The sequence below is a fragment of the Mercurialis annua genome, linkage group LG5 (assembly GCF_937616625.2).
Source record: "Mercurialis annua linkage group LG5, ddMerAnnu1.2, whole genome shotgun sequence".
Taxonomy (NCBI): domain Eukaryota; kingdom Viridiplantae; phylum Streptophyta; class Magnoliopsida; order Malpighiales; family Euphorbiaceae; genus Mercurialis; species Mercurialis annua.
Genome location: NC_065574.1, coordinates 46352615 through 46374352, shown reverse-complemented (window position 1 = coordinate 46374352; position 21738 = coordinate 46352615). Strand labels below are relative to the sequence as shown.

At 35.2% G+C, this 21738-nt stretch overlaps 2 protein-coding genes across 2 annotated transcripts; both read right to left on the bottom strand.

The window, feature by feature from the left end:
- Positions 1 to 543: 543 nt before the first annotated feature.
- On the bottom strand, positions 544 to 5075 carry LOC126682143 (uncharacterized). The gene is made up of 7 exons (XM_050377722.2): positions 4742 to 5075; positions 4610 to 4650; positions 4316 to 4373; positions 2699 to 2792; positions 1997 to 2081; positions 1844 to 1909; positions 544 to 759 (listed from the first exon to the last, which is right to left on the bottom strand). The coding sequence occupies exons 1-7, from the start codon at positions 4839 to 4841 to the stop codon at positions 646 to 648; spliced, it is 558 nt and encodes a 185-aa protein (XP_050233679.1). The 5' UTR covers positions 4842 to 5075; the 3' UTR covers positions 544 to 645.
- A 92-nt stretch (positions 5076 to 5167) lies between these two features.
- LOC126682141 (ribonucleoside-diphosphate reductase small chain) lies at positions 5168 to 6382 on the bottom strand. Its single transcript, XM_050377721.1, has one exon. The coding sequence runs from the start codon at positions 6219 to 6221 to the stop codon at positions 5232 to 5234; it is 990 nt and encodes a 329-aa protein (XP_050233678.1). The 5' UTR covers positions 6222 to 6382; the 3' UTR covers positions 5168 to 5231.
- Between the last annotated feature and the right edge of the window lie 15356 nt (positions 6383 to 21738).

Here is a 21738-nt window from a genome sequence, read left to right as displayed (position 1 = left end):
GACATTTATATATGATAGACGGTTCAAACGGACCATTAGATAGTTCATTGCATATACATGCATATTTTGAAGTTTGTATTGCACGTGATATATGGTTTTTGTGTATCATAAGTAGATTTAATATATAGTAAATATATGTCGATCATAAGTAGGTTTAATAGATATCATAAGTAGGTTTAGTATCATAAGTAAATATTCAACATGTTAAAACTTAAATAGCTCACACTATTTAATATAGGTAAAATTTAGAAGAGGAGATGTTGGATTGGTTAAATACTTAAATGACAAGATGAAAGTCATATGTGAAAGTTATAAGTAAAGGGGTCAAATAATGCATTAAGCCCTAAATTTTATATTGCATTAAACTTCTTTGAGTCTTAAATTTCAAGTTCTAACATTTTAATTCCATTTAATGCAACACTCGTGAAACTCCAATATTCTATATATAACCTATTCTGATTATAATATCATTTTGCCATATTTAATTTCGGATTTTTCTCATTCAGACATTGTGTTTCTGCTTCCATGCTACATTGCCCATAATTAAGAAAATCATTTGCAATAACAAACAATGGATAATATTTAATAGAACATACGAAAGGCAGCAACGCGGAATATAAATGAACTGTCAAAATGAGGTATGACCTAGCTGGGCATAAATAGAGGCGATGTTCTTCTTCTAACAACATCTTGAATCTCTTCTGATGACAAAACTGATGCCTCACCTACAAAGTCGGCATCTTGCAGCTGCCGGTGTAACTGAAAGTCAACACAACCAGTTCAGGGTGAGAAAACCGCCTTTTCACAGACATGTCACTAGGGGTGTTCAAATTCAGTTTGGTTGGGTTATGAGCTTATAACCAGCCAAACTGAATTGCTAATATTATCTTGGGTTATAACCCAAATAATTTGGGTTATGTTAGTTTAGTTATTCAAAACCAACATGGGTTATATGGGTTATTTAACTTACTTTTTTTTGCTTTTTATCACTTTAGATGAAAAATTTAAAACCCAAATTTCAATCTGATTTTTTTTTTAAATAATAATAAAAAAAAAATTCCAGAAAAAACAAAATTTTCAGAAAAAAATTTAAAATTTTTTTTCCAGAAAAAATATATAAAAAAATTTTCCAAAATTTTTTTTTAAAAAAAATATTTATTTCCAGAAAAAAAAAATTCAGGAAAAAATTTTAAAAAAAAAATTTCCAGAAAAAATATATTTTGATAAAATTTAAAAAAAAAATTATTTTTTTTTTAAAATTTTCCAGAATTTTTTTTAAAAAAAATATTGTTCCAAAAATATTTATTTCCAGAAAAAAATATTAAAAAATAATTTTTTTTTGAAAACTTTGAAAAAACTTGGTAAATCAATCAACAAATGTATATGCACTTTAAATAATATATAACCCAAACAAACCCAAATAAACCAAGAAACTTTTTTAGTTGGGTTATAAAATTTCAATAACCCAATGGTTTATGATTAAAATAAATATAGTGGTTTGGGTTGGTTTCACATGGTTGGTTTGGGTGGGTTATGTAAATTTTGTACACCCCTACATGTCACCCAGTAGGTTGTTTATCGATCACAACATCTTGTTCCAAGCAAGCAAGGAATGAACATAAAGCATTGCTGTCATTACAGATACAAGCTTTCTTGCACAGAGACTTCTCAAGTCTTATGTTTTGATATTTGTTTCCGTTTCTCACAACTTTTCTATATTTCTGAAACTTTACTGTTGTAAAAGAACTGTTGTTTCATTGTTTTCTATTTCAGCTTTTCGTGATTAATATTTTTATTTATATGAATCATAGGATACAAAGAAAGATAATAGACAGGGATGTACCTTTTCAAGAATCGCAGATTGGTCATCCAGGTGAAATTTCCGCATATGATTCAGCATCTCCAATTGCTAGATAAGAAAATAAAAGTAAAGGTAAACACTGAGCAACCTTAGCAAAATCTTTCGGAACTCACGCCAAAATGTGACTTAAAATACCTGTTCATGAAATTTGTGCTGAACTTGCATTTTCTCAGAAAACTCATCCGGCCCGAGTTCAGCTTCATCACAGGCAATTTCTTCACTGTCATTAGACATATATTTAGACAATTGACATCATAGAATTAGACAGTAATATGCATAAATGCTAGAACTGACAATAACAACGATGTTTTCAATTCAGATGAGACTTTTACTTCCCTGTATAGACTAAAACTTCTTTGTGAAAAGAAAAAAAACGAAAGAAAGAAACTAAACCTTAAGACTACCAAATGATAATATTCAGACAATTATTTAAGTGTGTATGTTAGTAAAAAAACAAAGGTCAATGATAAGACTCGGATGAACATGAAATTTTAAGACAAATGTTGGAGAAGAGCATCAAACTAAAACATATAGCCTTCCACAGTTAATGAGAAGACAGTACTTGACACTCAGGTCGAAATACAGAAGCTCATGAGACAGCAAACATAACCAAAAGCAGCAGACAACGCCATGCTTTTTAGTTAGTCAAAAGCACATATAACAAAATAACGATGAATTTTACACCAGAGATAGAGAGTGCAATTCTCAACATCAAAGACCAAAAAGAAATACAAGTTTGTCTGCATGAGATACTTCAAATGTAGAAGTGAAATTCTAGAGAAGACCAGTTAAACTTGGCGTAACATATAAAAATTATAGTGAGGAAAGGGAACTTACTCTGTAACAAATTTATAAAACCGAATCATTAAATCCTGATCATTCTCATAAACCACATTCACTTTTCCCAGGCATGAAATACCAAAACTTGGATCTGCAATAGTCAGAAAGCGGCCTTTATTATACTATATCAGAAGTGAGCTATAGCCACCTAAAATGACAACTTAAATGTTAAAATCTCAAAATCTTAACTTGGAATGCAGAATTTAGCAAATAGAAAGAATGGCTACAAGTTGATAAACCAGGATTAAGATAGAGAAGTAAAAAGAAAACAGGAAATTCATCAATAGCAAAACCACATCAAGACTTCTAGCTGATAGCGAAAAAGAGACAGAAAATAAGTGAAAGTGACATTACCGTTTCTCAGCTCTACAAATTCTGATTCCTGTTCTATTAATTTTAGATTTGCAAAATCATGTCAACAAAATAGGCATGATTGAAGCAATAATTCAGCACTGAAAAGATAATTATCAGGAGAATAAATAAAGAAGCAGCTTTACCTACTACAAATGTAATCTTGTCCAATGAACATTGGAATTCACATCAAATCAGCTTTTTTAATTATAAACCACAGAAAACTGACCATATATTCATATGAACTTGACCACCATTTACATAAAGGTTTGCATATATGAAATATATACAAAATCTAGCATAAAAATGAAATAGAAGTGTCTACATTTTAAATTGCACGCCAGCAATTACATACAAACACAAAAAGCAAAACTCTTAAACGATCCAAAAACTAAGGCTGCTTAAAATCTAAATTCTAAAATGCATTTCTTAACCTTCTTTAAACTTCATGCAAATCTTGTGATATCAGCTAGAAAAAATGATAATCCTGATGGTCAGGGAACTGACAGATGAGGATTTATAATCAAGCAAAGATGACATTAGTTTGGCTCATTGATTTTTCAGGGAAAATTAGCTAAGTGTACCAGATTGTGATAGTTTGTGTCTAAAATAGCTACAACTGTATTCAATAAAAAAACACAAATGGTTGTTTCCAAAAAAAAAAACCACAAAATGGTAATTGATTGAAGAATAATAAAACCGATACAACTTCTCTCAGCTGTCTTTGTTTCCGACTGCCTCCCTATCCCTATCTCTTCTATTTCTCTCTTGTTCTTCTTCATATTAATTCTCCTCAGCAATTTCTAATTACAACTTAAAATCCATGTTACAGAATTGCAACAAACCACTTCTTCCACAACAATTGAAAGAGATTGTACACATGTGACACGCCAAACCAGTATAGCATTATGGATCACCAATATATGACAAGAAAATTGTCAACAAAAGAGATCTACAACTAACACTTACCATCGCAGTATTACCAGAAGGGAAAGAAAATAATAAATTAGCCTAACATGGCACTGAATCGATCTAACCCCAAAGAGAAACATATTAGGTCACTCTAGGTGATTATAGAACACCAGAATAAGCAGCAAACTGGAAAGCAGAAAGAGTGCTTCTCCAGACTAATTTCATAGCTTTAAAGTTCAATGAGTGCCACAGTAGTTTTGCATAGGATTCAAAAGCCAAAATAGAAAGAAAACAGAAACATTCGGCACCATTAAACCAATTCAACACCAAAAGAGAAACACACCAACTCACCAACACCCATCTCCAAAAATATGCCTTCCTGGATTGAAGTGGTAACAGCAACAGCTTCCTACAATCATTACACAGTAATAACATTTTAAGAAACATGGAGCAAAGCAACAGAAAAATACACAGAATTGTGAAACTTATTGAACAGCAATAAAATCAAAAGAAAATGCATATTTCCAATTTTCTAACCCTCAATTTTAACATTTTAACCCCCATAATTAGGAGAAAATAAATGAAGACAAAATGCAAAAAATCAAGCAGCAGATGAAACCCAAATGCAGCAAATTCAGTAAGCACCTGTTTATCATTCACTGCATCAGCAATCCTTTTCTTCACATCTAAATAAAAACCACAAAAATTAAAATGATAACAAACCACACAACAATAAACAAGAAAATGCAATGTCAGATAGTAATTTAGTAACATTACCAGGTTGAGAAGTGAGTTGAGAAAACCGATCAAAAAGATACACCAACTGTTCAACCGATAACATTCCAGAGCTTTGCAGCTTTGAACCATTATCAGCCATTCTCAAATTTAAACAAATCTGTGAATTTCACCTCAACTCTCCCTTTATATTTCAAAATTAGCAGTGGCGGAAGAGGACAAACACAACTGCACATAACCCAATAACATGTCTCTTCGTCCACAAATTTTATACCCAAATTTCACCTATTTTTCTCTATTTTAATTCACATACCAAAATTCACAGGACCCATATTAAATTCATCTCCTCATTTAATTAACTGTTGCAAAAAAAATTGAATATTTAATTGAGTGCAAGAAAACAATTAAAATTATATAATGTTTTTTGCATTTCATTTCTCCCAAGTAATAACATAAAAGGAAAAGAAATTCGAATACTAATACTTTTTTTTTCTTGAATTTAATAATAGTACAAGGCAACAGAAATAAATAACTAAAAATCTTCATCCATTTTAAACACATGGGTTCCACCGTTACCGTTAATGTTAGACATAACAGAAGCTTTCTGATACTCTCCCACCCTCTTCTCAAAAAAATTAGTTTTCCCTTGTAAACTAATCAGCTCCATCCAATCAAACGGATTCGAAACACCGTACACCTTCCCGTACCCGAGCGCAACCAACAATCTATCAGCAACAAATTCAATGTACTGACTCATCAACGCCCCGTTCATCCCTACCAACGCGCAAGGCAGCGCGTCACATACAAACTCCCTCTCTATGTCCACTGCGTCTCTCACTATACTCTTCACGCGCTCCTCGCTTAACTTGTGCCTCAACAGACTGTATATCAAACACGCGAAATCGCAGTGCAGACCCTCATCTCGCGAGATTAACTCGTTTGAGAAAGTCAAACCCGGCATTAACCCGCGTTTCTTTAACCAAAATATCGCGCAGAAACTTCCGGAGAAGAATATCCCTTCTACACAGGCGAAACCGATGATTCTCTCGGCGAATGAATCTGAACCGTCGATCCATTTCAAAGCCCAGTCGGCTTTTTTCGCGACACACGGGATGGTCTCCATCGCGTGAAACAAACGGTTTTTTTCAGCGGAGTCTTTAATATAAGTCTCAAGCAAAAGCGAGTACATTTCAGAGTGGATATTCTCAATTGCGATTTGGAATCCGTAGAAAGCACGCGCCTCTGAAACTTGCACTTCTTTCATGAACCGTCCGGCGAGGTTTTCGAGAACGATGCCGTCGGAGGCGGCGAAGAAGGCGAGGACGTGGGAGATGAAGTGCTTCTCGTCGGAGGTCAGGTTATCCCAGTGACGTTGGTCTTGAGAGAGATCGACTTCCTCCGCCGTCCAGAAGGAGGCTTCGGCTTTCTTGTACATCTCCCAGATCTGCGGATACTGAATCGGAAACATACAGAATCTGTCGGGATTTGGTGCTAGAAGCGGCTCTTCAGGGATTGCAGGCATTTTGGAATTTCTCCGGTGAAGGGTAATTTGGGGATTAGGGTTGAAACTATTGTATTGTTATCTTTTGTTAGAGATAAGGTTGTGTTTGGGTGTGTTTATATAGAGATGAGAAATTAAAGAGGGGAATTTGAAATTTTTAAAAAGAGCGGGGGAAATTTGAATTTTTAATTTAGTTTTGGGAAACTTGCGCGAGACTGAACTAAATAGAGCGCGGAAGTGAGGGTGTTTTGGTCTTTTAACAAGTTTTGAGAAGCTTGCGGAAGACTGAAGTCTTTTGAAATTGAAAAATGGAGCGGAGAAAAGGGTAGTTATGGAATTTAAATTAGGTTTTGGAGACGTGGCGGGAATTTATTGATGGGTTTGGTTGGTTTTTATGTAAAAAGAAGGAAAGTTTGAGGGCTAAATGAGAAAGTTAATAAATATATTAGGTTTATATTATGTTTGGGGCGGGAAATTAATTGGCGGGAGTGTTATTGAGATTATTTTATTTTTACCTTATCCGAATAACAAAGGGCACGCAGCTTTACGAAGGTTGAACGTTGGGTAAATTGTGACTGCACATGCTTTACACGAGCCCACTGCTTTAGGTGGATCATACATGACCACGTACACAGATGCTACTGTTAATTTTTACTGGGATTGGGTTTGGGATACTCTATCTCCCTCTTATATTAAGTGAACTTTTAAATTAAAATATCTGATTTCTTTTACTAACATTTAAAAGAAAATTACAGTTCACCGTATAGTTTCTAAATTTTAATTTCACTTGTTTTCAAAATTCTATTTAATAATTAAGTTGTTCTATGATTACTTTTAGCTGTCTAATAATCGACTATGAACTCTCAATTTCAGCCTTCCTATCAAAAAACTCCCTCTACTTCAAAAAGTTCCAGTAATTCCCATGTACTTTGTGGCGGCATGGCGGGGCTCATTCACGGCCTTATGGATAGAAATACCCCTAACGCCATTATTTTAAAAAACTATTGGTGGTACCACATTAACTGACACGTCATTAAAACTAAAAAAAAAAAAATTAAAACACCCTTAAAAGAATTTAACCAACCTAACTCAATCAAGCCAATGACCTCCTAGCTCAATTGGCTAGGGAGAGAGGCATAAGACCTAAGGGTCTTGGGTTCAATCCCTCATGTGGATAAGAGGGAGGAAAATTTGGAGAAGGCTCACAACGTCAGAGGTGTCGGAAGCAGCGGCTGCGGCATCGTTTCCCACATGATGACGAACTCGTAACGGCGATGCATTCAACGTAAACAGTGTGGATGGCGTGTCTGGCGTTTAAATTATATTTGTAAATAGTAGTATATATATAGTTTGTTTGTAGCTTTGTTTGTAGTTGTAATGTTGTAATCTTTATCTCTGTTAAAAAAAACTCAATCAAACCAAAAATCACCCATGCAAACCCAAACTACCAGCCAACCCAAACCATGCGCCAACTCTAATCGTTTTCTCATTACTCAAACCACGCGCCACCTCTGATCGTCTTCTCAGGTGAGAAGACGACCAAACTGGTGCTTGACTTCTCAGACATACTGAGAAGACCAGATGGTCTTCTCAATTTGTTTGAGAAGACTTCTCTAGAGAAGCCCGTTTAGATTTTCTTCTGAGAAGACGAATATTTGTCTTCTCAAAAAAAACCTAGATGGGATTTTTCCTGGTCTGTTCTTAAAGAACATATTATCTATTCTTCAATAATAGATGAACACTAGTCTGTTTTTGAAGAACGGACATGTATTTGTTCTAAATCTGTTATTGAAAGAACAGAATGCGTTGGAGAAGATGACTGACGGCAGTTGGTGGTGGTTGACCATGTGGTTTTGGTCGAGGGGTAGTTTATGGTTGGATGGGTGGTTTTTGGTTTTATTAGGTTGGTTAAATTTTTTTAGGGTGTTTTTGGTGTTTTAATATATATTTTTTTTTTGAAATTTTGGTGACGTGTCAGGTGACGTGGTACGCCAATATTTTTTTAAAAAATATCAGGTTTTGGGGTATTTTCGTCCATAAGGACCGTGAATGAGTGCCCCCACAATGTACCAGGGGTTTACTTGAGCTTTTTGAAGTAGGAGAGGTTTACTGTCATGACCCGAAATCTCGAGTCGAGACCGGCGCTAGGGAATGGGAATGTTAGTTCTGAAACCCGTAGCAAGCCTAAAATTCACTAAAACGTTTTCGCAAATTGTTCAACTAACAATCACATACTGACCTTATACGCGAAAGAATTTAACAAACATACTTTTACACACTAGTAAACATGCAACTTTTTTCGGGCATATCACTTTCATACTCTGTACATACTAGCCCAACATAAAAACTACTAGTGTTAAGATCACCTCACGGGAATCTACCTCCGTGGACAAAATACATACATCGTAGCCAAACAACATATACATAAAGACAGCAACTACAATCATCATAAAACATATGGTCGTACTAGGCCACGATATTGGACAAACATTATACAGCAGCTACGGGAGTCAGGACTATTCATTGCAAACAGACTTCCGGTCAAAAGGCGAACTTCCATCCAAGTCCAGAGTCTAGGTGCCTGAAAGCAAACACTATGGGGGGTTCAGCTTTAAGTTGAGTGAGATATATGTTACTCACTCTATTATCAAAATAGCATCGCGCCTTTGAAAACATTTTACGCAAACACAATCATCTCGTATACATATACTAACCCATTACAGGGTTGTATAAATATCTAATCCTTAAATCATACTCATTTTTATTTTATATCACATACACACGAAAAAAGGTTTTAGCTGCGACATGACTACCAACAATCACTTATAAGCGATTTGCAATCGCCTCAACATCCATAAAACTCATAATAGCATGAACATCATACAAACAATTGTGATATCCATCTCTATAATATTTCACCTAACCCTAGTGAAAGACCCTTTGGGTTATAAGGCAAACCGGTTTTTGATTTGTGAATCGGAAATTTAAATTCTTTAAAGCGGAAAAGAGAATTTAAAGACACAAGAGATTTAGAGTGGTTCGGATCAACTCACGATCCTACTCCACTACTCAATCTAAGATTGAGATTTTAGAATCCACTAAATGGGATTGTGCTTTATAGATAAGCACCAACTTTACAAAGAGATTTCTTAGAGATAATCTCAAACTCACAATTGATTTTTCAAGGATAATCAAGAACCTACAAGGGTTGAGTTTTTCCAAAGCTAAACTCTAACTCACAATGATTAGGAGTTTCCAAGATAACTCCAAAACTACAACAAAACTAAGTGATTTGAAAATGTGTGTTTGTTGTTTCAAGGTGTGTAAATCATTAACCTTGAAACATTGCAAATGGGTTTATATTTATACCCAAAGCAATCCCCAAACAAAGCACTAACAAACAAAACAAAAAAATGATCTCTGCACACATATCGCCCCCGTGATGCATGGATCACGGGCGAGATATTTGAATGAGACAAAAACCTTCAACGGCTAGAGCCACGTGTCAATGCTTCATTGGGTCTTCAAAAATGTATCCGTTGGATCTTCAACGGTCTCATTTATCGCGCCCGAGATGTGTTCGTCGCGCCCGTGATTCGTTCCAACGGTCGACTAGGGTTTTGTCAGCTCGAATATCGCCCCCGTGATATTTGCGTCGCCCCCGTGATATATATCGCCCCCGAGATGGAAATCCATCACGGGCGAGATATGCTACTGGACAGCTTTCTACTCAAAAACACGATTTTTGCTAGAGAGCTCCGAATTGACTTCCGATTGTTCCGATGAGTTCCTAAACACTAATAAACATGATTAGATCACTCATAGTTGATTGTCAAAGTCAAAACAAAAGGAGTTTGAAAGGACAAAGGTCCAACAATCTCCCCCTTTTTGAGTTTGACAATCAACATGCTAAAATGACTAAGTTAAGTAAGAGTCAAATTGATTTTGGCTCCCCCTCACTTTATGCACAAAAGATATAAGCAATTTATAATGCATAAGCAAGAAATTTTGAAAAAAAAAACTTAGCAATTTGAGAGCATGGAAACTTCTCCCCCTTTGTCAAGCACAAAAAGAATCAAAGCATGTTTAGAACACGGACAAAGGAGCTAATTGAAGGAGATTTTGAAAACAATTTTTAGTCTCTCATTCAATTGAGGCGCAAGACACTAATTTGACATGCATATCAAGCCTAAAACTCAATTGATTGAACTAATTTGATTTAAATGATCAAAAATAGGTAATAATTCATCAATTGAATTGTACCAAGGCAAGTCCAATCATTAAAAAAAGTTTTAAAGCATATCAAAACTTTTTGGAGAATTAAGTTTTGAAAAATTGATTCTCCCCCTCAAAACAACAATTTTGGAAAACATGGCATATAGATTGATACAAATTTTACCTATGTTGCCATTTTCCAAAAACTTCCATTGATCATCCACCTTATGATTTGAGATTGGTTTAGTGGACATCAATTGTACCTACAAAGCAAATCACTTAGGTACCCAAACAACTTTGGGTCCTTGAAAGTTAATGCTTGAATAGTTCAAAGGGATTAGCCTTAATTGAACTTTTCTCACATAGCAATGAACATTAATGTGACCATATTGCATGCAATAAAAACATTGAGTTCTATGGTTCACATTTGATTGCTTTTGAGGGTTTTTGATATTCCTGTGTCTCAAAAACACGATTTTTGCTAGAGAGCTCCGAATTGACTTCCGATTGTTCCTATGAGTTCCTATACACTAATAAACATGATTAGATCACTCATAGTTGATTGTCAAAGTCAAAACAAAAGGAGTTTGAAAGGACAAAGGTCCAACACCTAGGTCTGTACCCACGAACACAACACTGGCTTACAGCCTAGCCAACCTCTTTCTAGGCCACCTGACGGCTAACCCTTCCACTTCATTAACAGGCTCGACCCTTCTCCCTTTACCGACCATCGTTCATGACTTAGCCCAGTGTCATGCGCATTGACACCTGACAAAATATTCTCTCATGTGCATATCTCTATCTCAACACATAATCACAGGTGCATATCACAACTCAGCACCTCTCACATACATCATTACAGAGTGGCATATCACCAACATAAATCTCAAACCATTTAAGCACAAACAAATCACCATTTGGCCACAAAATCAAATCTCAAATCAATTTCAACAATAAACACATTCATATTAACCAAGTCAAATGACTATCTAATAGTCAAAAGCATATCACATTTATCAAAAATGAATCAATACATCAAAAGCACAAAAGCTTTGCAACAATCAAATATTTATATCGATTCAAATCAACACCTCTTTCATTATAAATAACATTTAGCTTAGTTAAGCACCTTTCAGACATATTCCAAAATAGTTAAATAACTCATTTCAAACATATTAAATCTCCACATATTGAATATATAAAAATAATAATTCAATCCAATACAAAACACCCAATCTAATCCGTATACAAACCATTCATATATATATATATATATATATATATATATATATATATATGTGTGTGTGTGTGTGTGTGTGTGTGTGTGTGTGTGTGTGTGTGTGTGATGCATTTAAGTATTATTCATATAGCATATTAAATAACATTTAATAGGATAATGCGAGTAAGTAAAATATACTTCCTGCTTGCTTATCCAAAATTCTTGTTATTTATAGCGTAAGCTCATTGAATTCCTTGTCCGCTATTTGGTTGCCTTGTCGAACCTAGGAAATATCGTATAGATCTCGAGTGAGATTCTAACTCAATAGATACTTACACTCGAGAATAAACAAGTTCATAACTTGTCGCGTTATCGACCCGGTAGTCGACTATGTTTGCTAACCATAAAGTAGTCCGACCTCTAAATGAAACCGACATTCTTAAAGTTCAAAATGTCATCTTCGACTTTCGTTTGGGTCTCGGACTAAATCTAGCACCCGAAGGTCTCGAAAACTGGCCCTTAAGTTAACAACTTGAGCTGTCCATAATTCAGAATTGTTACGCGCGTCGTAATGTTCTGGTCTGTTTGGACAACTTAGAGTCTGAATTAGCTAAAATTTAAACCTGGTTCCGTAACAACAAACATAACTTAATTCGGAGCTATATATCCTGAGATATAACCCTCACAACAATGCTTGTTTTGTAAGACAGATTTCTGCAATTTTTATCTAACTTTCATACATTCAAGCTTCACTCAATTCTATTCTAATTCATCCAATTCATCATCATTTCAAGACCTAGAACACATCAATACTCATGTATCAATGGTTTAGGTCCTTGCCTGAACCCTTCATTCATTCCAAAACTAATATTTCATTCAATACAACATAATCTTATGACTATAATCATCAAACATCACATATTATTTACTTCATGCCATTGCCAAATGCATTAGCCAAATTTCTATCAAATTTATCAATCAAAACTTAAGTACTTTCAGAAATGGATCCTTACCTTACTTGATAATCAAAACCAAAGGTCTAAGCATGAATTCACCATCCATATTGCTCCATATAAACTCAAGACTACCTTAGAATCATCAATCACACAAAACACACATTCAATCACCAAAACCGAAATAATTCAGTTGAAACCCTAACCAAAATCACTCATCCTTACCTCAAATTGAAGCCACAATCCATTAGAGGATTCTTTCCTCGTTTCGTGTCCGCGAGAATCACTCAATTCCGTCAAGAAAAGAAAGAGTTGTGATGATTTGAAGTTTGAAATGTTTTTGGAAGATGGAGCTACGGGATGATCTTCATTTCAGCTAGAGAAATGGGGTTTTGCTGATTTATAACTCATTTTTCTTGTTTTTATATTTATGGCATAAGTCCCTATTTGGTCTTTAAGTTTGTCACCTCTTTATGCCTTAATTTCTAATTTTTCTTTTGTGCAATTTAGTCCGTCGAACACTCATTCTTTTAGATCCGATAAATTCCATATTACTTATTTCCAAATAAATAATATTGATCTCATATCTAATAATTCCATCTCCCCATGACTTGTTTTGGCACTTTTGGCCAAAAACCCTAAATTTTCAATTTTGAGCTCACTTGCACTTTTTCTCACTTTTTCGTCCACATTTCATTTTAATAATTATCGACAATCATTTTATCAATATTATTCTTATAAACACTAATTACTATCTTAATCTATTAAATTTCTATTTTCGGGAATTAAAAACTTATTTTCCAAATTTTGACTAAACTGTACTTTTAGCCAATTTCTCTTATCTATCTTTTAATTCCAATTCCATTTCTCTTATGGAATATTATTATTATTGAAATTTTCTTATTAAATTTCAAATGTGACCTACTCGGGTCCTCTTTTCCATCCTATTTAGCCTAAATTTAATAATTTAGGACTCGTGGCACGATCCAATTATCGTTTCATATCTAGGGTTATTATATTTACTGATATGAAGAACGAAGTTGAGGGTTCATGGTTGATTATTAACCGTTTTAGTTAGTTTTTGTTGATTAACTTGTAAAAAAGAAAAATCACATCCACTTTTATTTAATGTAGTAATAATGTTTTTGTCAAAAGTTAAACTTCATTCAATGAAGAGTGATATATACAAATAGACAATGATTCCTCAACATTGAATAAGCTATTTTAAGATTAAAGGCTAAACATATATTTAGGATCATGCACTATCATTTTTTTTAAATTTGGATCTATGCACTCAAACATGTTAAAAATATGTCATACACTACCAAAAAGTTTATGTCTATCTCATACATTAGGACAAGAAACATCAATTTGAAGTTCATTTGTCTCATACCGTTAGAGAGTGAGATACACACGCTTGTCTTTGATACTGGTTATATTTAAAAGGCTTAATCCGTTTATAGGTCCCCATACTTTATACTTTTTCCGTAGGTTCTTACACTTTATTTTTGTATTATACGGTCTTTCTACTTACTTATTTTTAATTTTAGATTCTTTTTGAGTTTTTTCCAGTCCATGCACTTACAATTTTTTTTTTCCTCCAGTCCCTCTACTTACAATCTTTTTTTCATCCAGTCACTCAAAAGGATTGAAAATTATTCAAAAAGGATTTGAAAATAAAAAATAGGTAAGTAGAGGGAACAGATAATACAAAAATAAAATATAAGGACTTACGAAAAAAAAAGTATAAAGTACAAGGGCCTCTAGATGGGCTTGGCCTATTTAAAATTTATGAAATCAAAATTTGGGTCCTTGCACTATAATCTTTTGCCAATTGAGTCCATGCATTATTAAAGTATTAAAAATTAAATTACAATTTATATTCATTAAATTTATAATAAAAAATCTTAATTCTTGTCACGACCCGATTTCCATCCTCGAAACTCGAGCCGCGACCGGCGCTAGGGAATGGGAGTGGTAGCTCCGAAACCCGTAGCAAGCCTAAAACCATTACAAACTTTTTGCGGTAAAAACAAACAAGCGTTTTCAGAAAAGCTTTTTAACGAAAGATATTAAACATCTATGTACATTTTCTGAAAACCATCAATAGAAACTAGGGTCTTACAATGCGATGCCACATCAAGCATTGCCCTGTTTCGCACATCAAAAACAAATGGTTTAAAGCGCAGTAACACCATTCAAGTTTACAAACATCAGAGTATAAATATACATTAGACCGTTTGACAAAACTATAAACATATCTAGGACTGGTCTACTGCAGCACTACTGATACCTACTTCTTCTATACATACTTCTAAGCAGACTTCTGAAGCAAGAATAGAAGCCTGTCACGTCAAAAGACTATATACCTGAAAAATGGTTATAACAACGGGGTCAGTCGAAACTGAGTGAGTTCATAAGTTTACAATTGAGTATTCTATAAAACAAAACAATGCAATAAGTCATTCATTTATATGCATCCAAATATAACTTCCGATTGAAACCCTAATCCTTGATTCATCGAATTATCAAAACCAAATTCTTTCTTTCGAACAAAACGATATATCTTAATCCTGTTGGTAGGTTGCGGGATAGTTCAACCAGATCAACCAATACCATTTGGTACAGTCCCGGGATAGTTCAACCAAGGTGACTGCCCATCTTAAAGTCCAACGATCGATCGATATGAATTTCATATTCAAACAAACAAAACATTTTCAAACACAACCGAAGGAGTATACAGCTTGAACTTAACTAGTGATCACGTAGTTCCTATTGCCGCCCAATAGGAAAGCATGTTTCATCGGATCTATACTGGTTTCAAGATAATGATGCATGTATTTCATACAAAGCATTTTCGATAACAAATGGTGTTATGCAATTCATATAAATCATTTTATGTTTAAAAGCAATGCATTTTCAATACATCAAAAGTAAACACATATAAACTCACTGCTTGCTTTTTCCCCAAAAACTTTATTACGCGACCTCCGTCAAGCTCCTTGTCCGGTAGCTGGTTGCCTTGCCGGACCTAAGAAACAGACAAACATAACTCGAGTGAGAGTCTAACTCGATAGACATTCTAGACTCGAGATATAAACACACACGTACTCGCTCACGGATCGAACATCACTTTTCATTCAATTCTCGGCATGCGCATACGGCGACGAGTGTTAAACTAACTCAATAGGAGTATGAAAAATCGGGGATGCGAGGGTCGAGGGGGTTTGCACGATCGTGCAGGGAGGTACACGTTCGTGTACCTTGATGGTACACGTTCGTGTACCTTGGTACACGGTCGTGTACCATATATTGGTACACGTTCGTGTACCTTGGTACACGTTCGTGTACCATGGATGGTACACGTTCGTGTACCACAAGTACACGATCCTCCGGAATCGATTTCCGGGGTTTCCGACATGCTATATACGTAAAAACGCTCCAAACTCAACCAAAACGCGTATTCTAACATCTAAACATCCAAAAACGATCCTATAATCGATAAAACGATAAAATCGTTTCGTGGCCTAAAACTTTGAATCGATATAACTCAAAATATATCCGTCCAAACGATAAAACGTCAAGCTTACCGTGATACGTCACTGGGATACGATCAATTCGAGTTAAGAAACGTCAGAAACGGACGAGAAACGGCGATCGGACGACGGAACGTAATTGAAACGGCGAGCGAGAGAAAGAAATGAAATGATAATGATGATCTGATACCTTCATAGAGAAGGAGTTGGAAGATATATACAATCCGGCTAAAGTACACTTTGATCCTTGAAACTTTTTAAATGTTTCAATTTAATCCAAAACTTGTTCAATTAATCTTTCTATTAAATCATATACGTATTATTCATATCCAATAAATAATACTATCTCAAAATATATTATTTCCGTTAAAATCCTCAAATTCCTATTTTCAAGGCTTAATTGGCTAATTTGCACTTTAGCCCCTAAACTTTTCACAATTTACGATTTAGCCCCAAAATGCCTCCACATCCAAATTTTCAATATTAAATTCCTTAAATCCCACTAATCCGCTTTCTAAACATTATTCTAAACTCCCGATAAAATTAAATTAAATTCTTCTTAACTTAACTTATCGGAAATTACGACACGTGGCATGACTTATTTATCTTCAAATAATTGGGGTATTACATTCACCCCACCTTATAATAAATTCGTCCTCGAATTTAAATCTTAACCACATACTTATCAAAACAAACTAACACATCCATAAGAGTTATAAAAGATACCTTGAGCATTATCGTCAAACTCTTGTGCCTCTTGCGGATTCAAAGCAAAAACTCTGGCTTGACCCCCACCAGCCTGTGCAGTCTGACCAGCACCACGACCTCCACCATTCCTTCCTCCACGATTTCCATAGCCACGGCCTCTCTGACCGGTAAAAGTACTTCCTGTCTGACCATATCCAGATGCTGCCTGATACGCAGTCCTCTGTTGGTTGTAGGAAGGTTGCACCACAGTGGTCATTGAGCCTTGAGGTATCTGCCTCGGACAATGTCTAGCAAAGTGACCATACTGACCACAATTAAAGCACGCTCCTGAGACAAGATGGCACACTCCGTAATGCCTCTTGTTACAGGTCTGACAAATAGGAGGTTCCACTCCTGCATTACTTGTTGTCCTTGCACTATATCCTTCTCCAAACGTATTAGCTTGTGAATCATATCTAGCTCTTTTACGTTCTCGATTACGCTGAGGTCTAGGGAAGTTTCCATCATGAGACTGTACTGGAGCACTCTGCACCACATGCACATTCTCATTTCTAGTCGGCACTCGATCAGAGGGATCTGGAAGTCTCCCGTATCTAATCAGGGTAGACTCGATTTGTTGAGCATTATCAATCAGCTGAACCAAATCCCTAGTCACACTCGACATCAAGCTCACGAACTCAGGTCCTAATCCCTTTACGAACCTCGTATTCACTCTAACTGGATCCATATTTAGGTCTGGTGCAAAACGACTCAATCTTGTAAAATCCGTAACATACTCCTGCACCGACCTATCTCCCTTTTCCAAATTCAGTAATCGATCCCGATGCAGCTCAGTTACTGAGTACGGTAGATAGGACTCTCTAAAGCGATTAACAAACTCAGCCCATGTCATCTGATCCATAGTCGGTTGAATAACACGTTGAACCCAATCCTTTGCTGGTCCTTTCAACGACATTTCTATCATCATAATAGAATGCCTTTCATTAGCTTGGAGACGTCTAGCGTTACGCTCCACTTCGTCCAGAAAATCCAACGCATCTCCAGTACCGTTGAATGCAGTTGGCTTAAGACGCATGTAAGCCAAAGTAATATCTCTATCCACATTCCCGATTAGATGTTGCTGTTGTTGCAGCAATTGCTCCCGTTGCATAGTCTGGTTCTCCACGTGAGTTGTTGCCATAGTCGCAATTCCAGTTAAAAACTGTTCCATATTAAATCCTCCAAAATTCACTGGTTGAGGCATTCCTGGTGCCTGCACTGGTTCTTGCACATTGGCAGCTTGTCCTCTGCCTCCTCCAGCTGCTCCCGCCGGTTCCTGCTGTCCACCCTGGACAGAAGACTCATCTTGAGCCTCTCCAGCTATTGCTCGTGCCATAGCGCTACGCGATCTAGTTTGTCTCTGGCCAGCCATCCTGACCAAAGCAAACAACGCCCCGATCAGCAATCATACGATAAACATATTCTTACTTCTAAGCGCAAAACTAATCATATATGCAAACAAAGGCATCCGTATACTATCGATCACACGTACAACAAACTCACATCCTATAGATAAGAGTTGAAAGCGCGAAAACAAACGAAGACAATTCAATGACATAATTCGAATCCTATAGCTGCAGTAGTTCCTATCTTAACCTAAAGGCATTGTCAATCCTAGGATCACATAACAAACAAAACATAAGGCAATGGCCTAGGAAACTAAACCATTGCTCTGATACCAACGTTGTCACGACCCGATTTCCATCCTCGAAACTCGAGCCGCGACCGGCGCTAGGGAATGGGAGTGGTAGCTCCGAAACCCGTAGCAAGCCTAAAACCATTACAAACTTTTTGCGGTAAAAACAAACAAGCGTTTTCAGAAAAGCTTTTTAACGAAAGATATTAAACATCTATGTACATTTTCTGAAAACCATCAATAGAAACTAGGGTCTTACAATGCGATGCCACATCAAGCATTGCCTTGTTTCGCACATCAAAAACAAATGGTTTAAAGCGCAGTAACACCATTCAAGTTTACAAACATCAGAGTATAAATATACATTAGACCGTTTGACAAAACTATAAACATATCTAGGACTGGTCTACTGCAGCACTACTGATACCTACTTCTTCTATACATACTTCTAAGCAGACTTCTGAAGCAAGAATAGAAGCCTGTCACGTCAAAAGACTATATACCTGAAAAATGGTTATAACAACGGGGTCAGTCGAAACTGAGTGAGTTCATAAGTTTACAATTGAGTATTCTATAAAACAAAACAATGCAATAAGTCATTCATTTATATGCATCCAAATATAACTTCCGATTGAAACCCTAATCCTTGATTCATCGAATTATCAAAACCAAATTCTTTCTTTCGAACAAAACGATATATCTTAATCCTGTTGGTAGGTTGCGGGATAGTTCAACCAGATCAACCAATACCATTTGGTACAGTCCCGGGATAGTTCAACCAAGGTGACTGCCCATCTTAAAGTCCAACGATCGATCGATATGAATTTCATATTCAAACAAACAAAACATTTTCAAACACAACCGAAGGAGTATACAGCTTGAACTTAACTAGTGATCACGTAGTTCCTATTGCCGCCCAATAGGAAAGCATGTTTCATCGGATCTATACTGGTTTCAAGATAATGATGCATGTATTTCATACAAAGCATTTTCGATAACAAATGGTGTTATGCAATTCATATAAATCATTTTACGTTTAAAAGCAATGCATTTTCAATACATCAAAAGTAAACACATATAAACTCACTGCTTGCTTTTTCCCCAAAAACTTTATTACGCGACCTCCGTCAAGCTCCTTGTCCGGTAGCTGGTTGCCTTGCCGGACCTAAGAAACAGACAAACATAACTCGAGTGAGAGTCTAACTCGATAGACATTCTAGACTCGAGATATAAACACACACGTACTCGCTCACGGATCGAACATCACTTTTCATTCAATTCTCGGCATGCGCATACGGCGACGAGTGTTAAACTAACTCAATAGGAGTATGAAAAATCGGGGATGCGAGGGTCGAGGGGGTTTGCACGATCGTGCAGGGAGGTACACGTTCGTGTACCTTGATGGTACACGTTCGTGTACCTTGGTACACGGTCGTGTACCATATATTGGTACACGTTCGTGTACCTTGGTACACGTTCGTGTACCATGGATGGTACACGTTCGTGTACCACAAGTACACGATCGTGTACTATCGTACACGATCCTCCGGAATCGATTTCCGGGGTTTCCGACATGCTATATACGTAAAAACGCTCCAAACTCAACCAAAACGCGTATTCTAACATCTAAACATCCAAAAACGATCCTATAATCGATAAAACGATAAAATCGTTTCGTGGCCTAAAACTTTGAATCGATATAACTCAAAATATATCCGTCCAAACGATAAAACGTCAAGCTTACCGTGATACGTCACTGGGATACGATCAATTCGAGTTAAGAAACGTCAGAAACGGACGAGAAACGGCGATCGGACGACGGAACGTAATTGAAACGGCGAGCGAGAGAAAGAAAAGAAATGATAATGATGATCTGATACCTTCATAGAGAAGGAGTTGGAAGATATATACAATCCGGCTAAAGTACACTTTGATCCTTGAAACTTTTTAAATGTTTCAATTTAATCCAAAACTTGTTCAATTAATCTTTCTATTAAATCATATACGTATTATTCATATCCAATAAATAATACTATCTCAAAATATATTATTTCCGTTAAAATCCTCAAATTCCTATTTTCAAGGCTTAATTGGCTAATTTGCACTTTAGCCCCTAAACTTTTCACAATTTACGATTTAGCCCCAAAATGCCTCCACATCCAAATTTTCAATATTAAATTCCTTAAATCCCACTAATCCGCTTTCTAAACATTATTCTAAACTCCCGATAAAATTAAATTAAATTCTTCTTAACTTAACTTATCGGAAATTACGACACGTGGCATGACTTATTTATCTTCAAATAATTGGGGTATTACAATTCTACACATAATAAAAACTAATAAAAAATCATAAATTGTTTATTACACATATTAAGTAAAAACAATTAGCGCATCACATAAAATAAAAAAATAAAAAAGTAAAATCAACACATAATTTTTAGAGAAAATAACAAGAAAACCACAATAATAACTCACTATTTCACCTAATACAATATTAATTTATTTGTTTACTTTATTACAATTTTTCTTTCATAAAATACCAACTTCCATTATTAATTTTCAACCAACACCACCTTTCTCCCAAGCCAACACATGTCCACCAAATCACATATGTTAAGACCAAAAAAGCCCTCATTATATCACCATATACACGTACACCACTGTCATTTATTTCAGCAATTTTAAGGTGCACCATTTGGTGCACCTGTTATAATGAATGACCCGCCTATGATGCGCGGGTCATTCCTAGCAAATTTCAGGTGCACCTTTTGGTGCACCTGATATAATTTTTTGTTTTTTTATTATAAATTATATATTTATATATTAAATACATAAAATTTACTTATTATATTTAAATTTTAAAAATATTAATTTTAATTTTAGTTTTAAAAATACAAATATATTAATCTTTTTTTATTTATATCTCCGATATATATTTGATACGTCTCTCATATATTATATAATAATATTTTTCCGATATATATATATATATATATATATATATATATATATATATATATATATATATATTTGATAAATATATGATTGTTCGAACTTATTTTCTTATTTTTTTATACATTTTATTACATATATTTTTTATACTTATTTGATACATTTTTGAGATGTGTCGAAATATTTTTATATATATTGCATATATCTCTTTTATACATATTTGATACATTTCCGCTACATGATAGGTACATTTTTAAAATTTATTTAATGGATACATA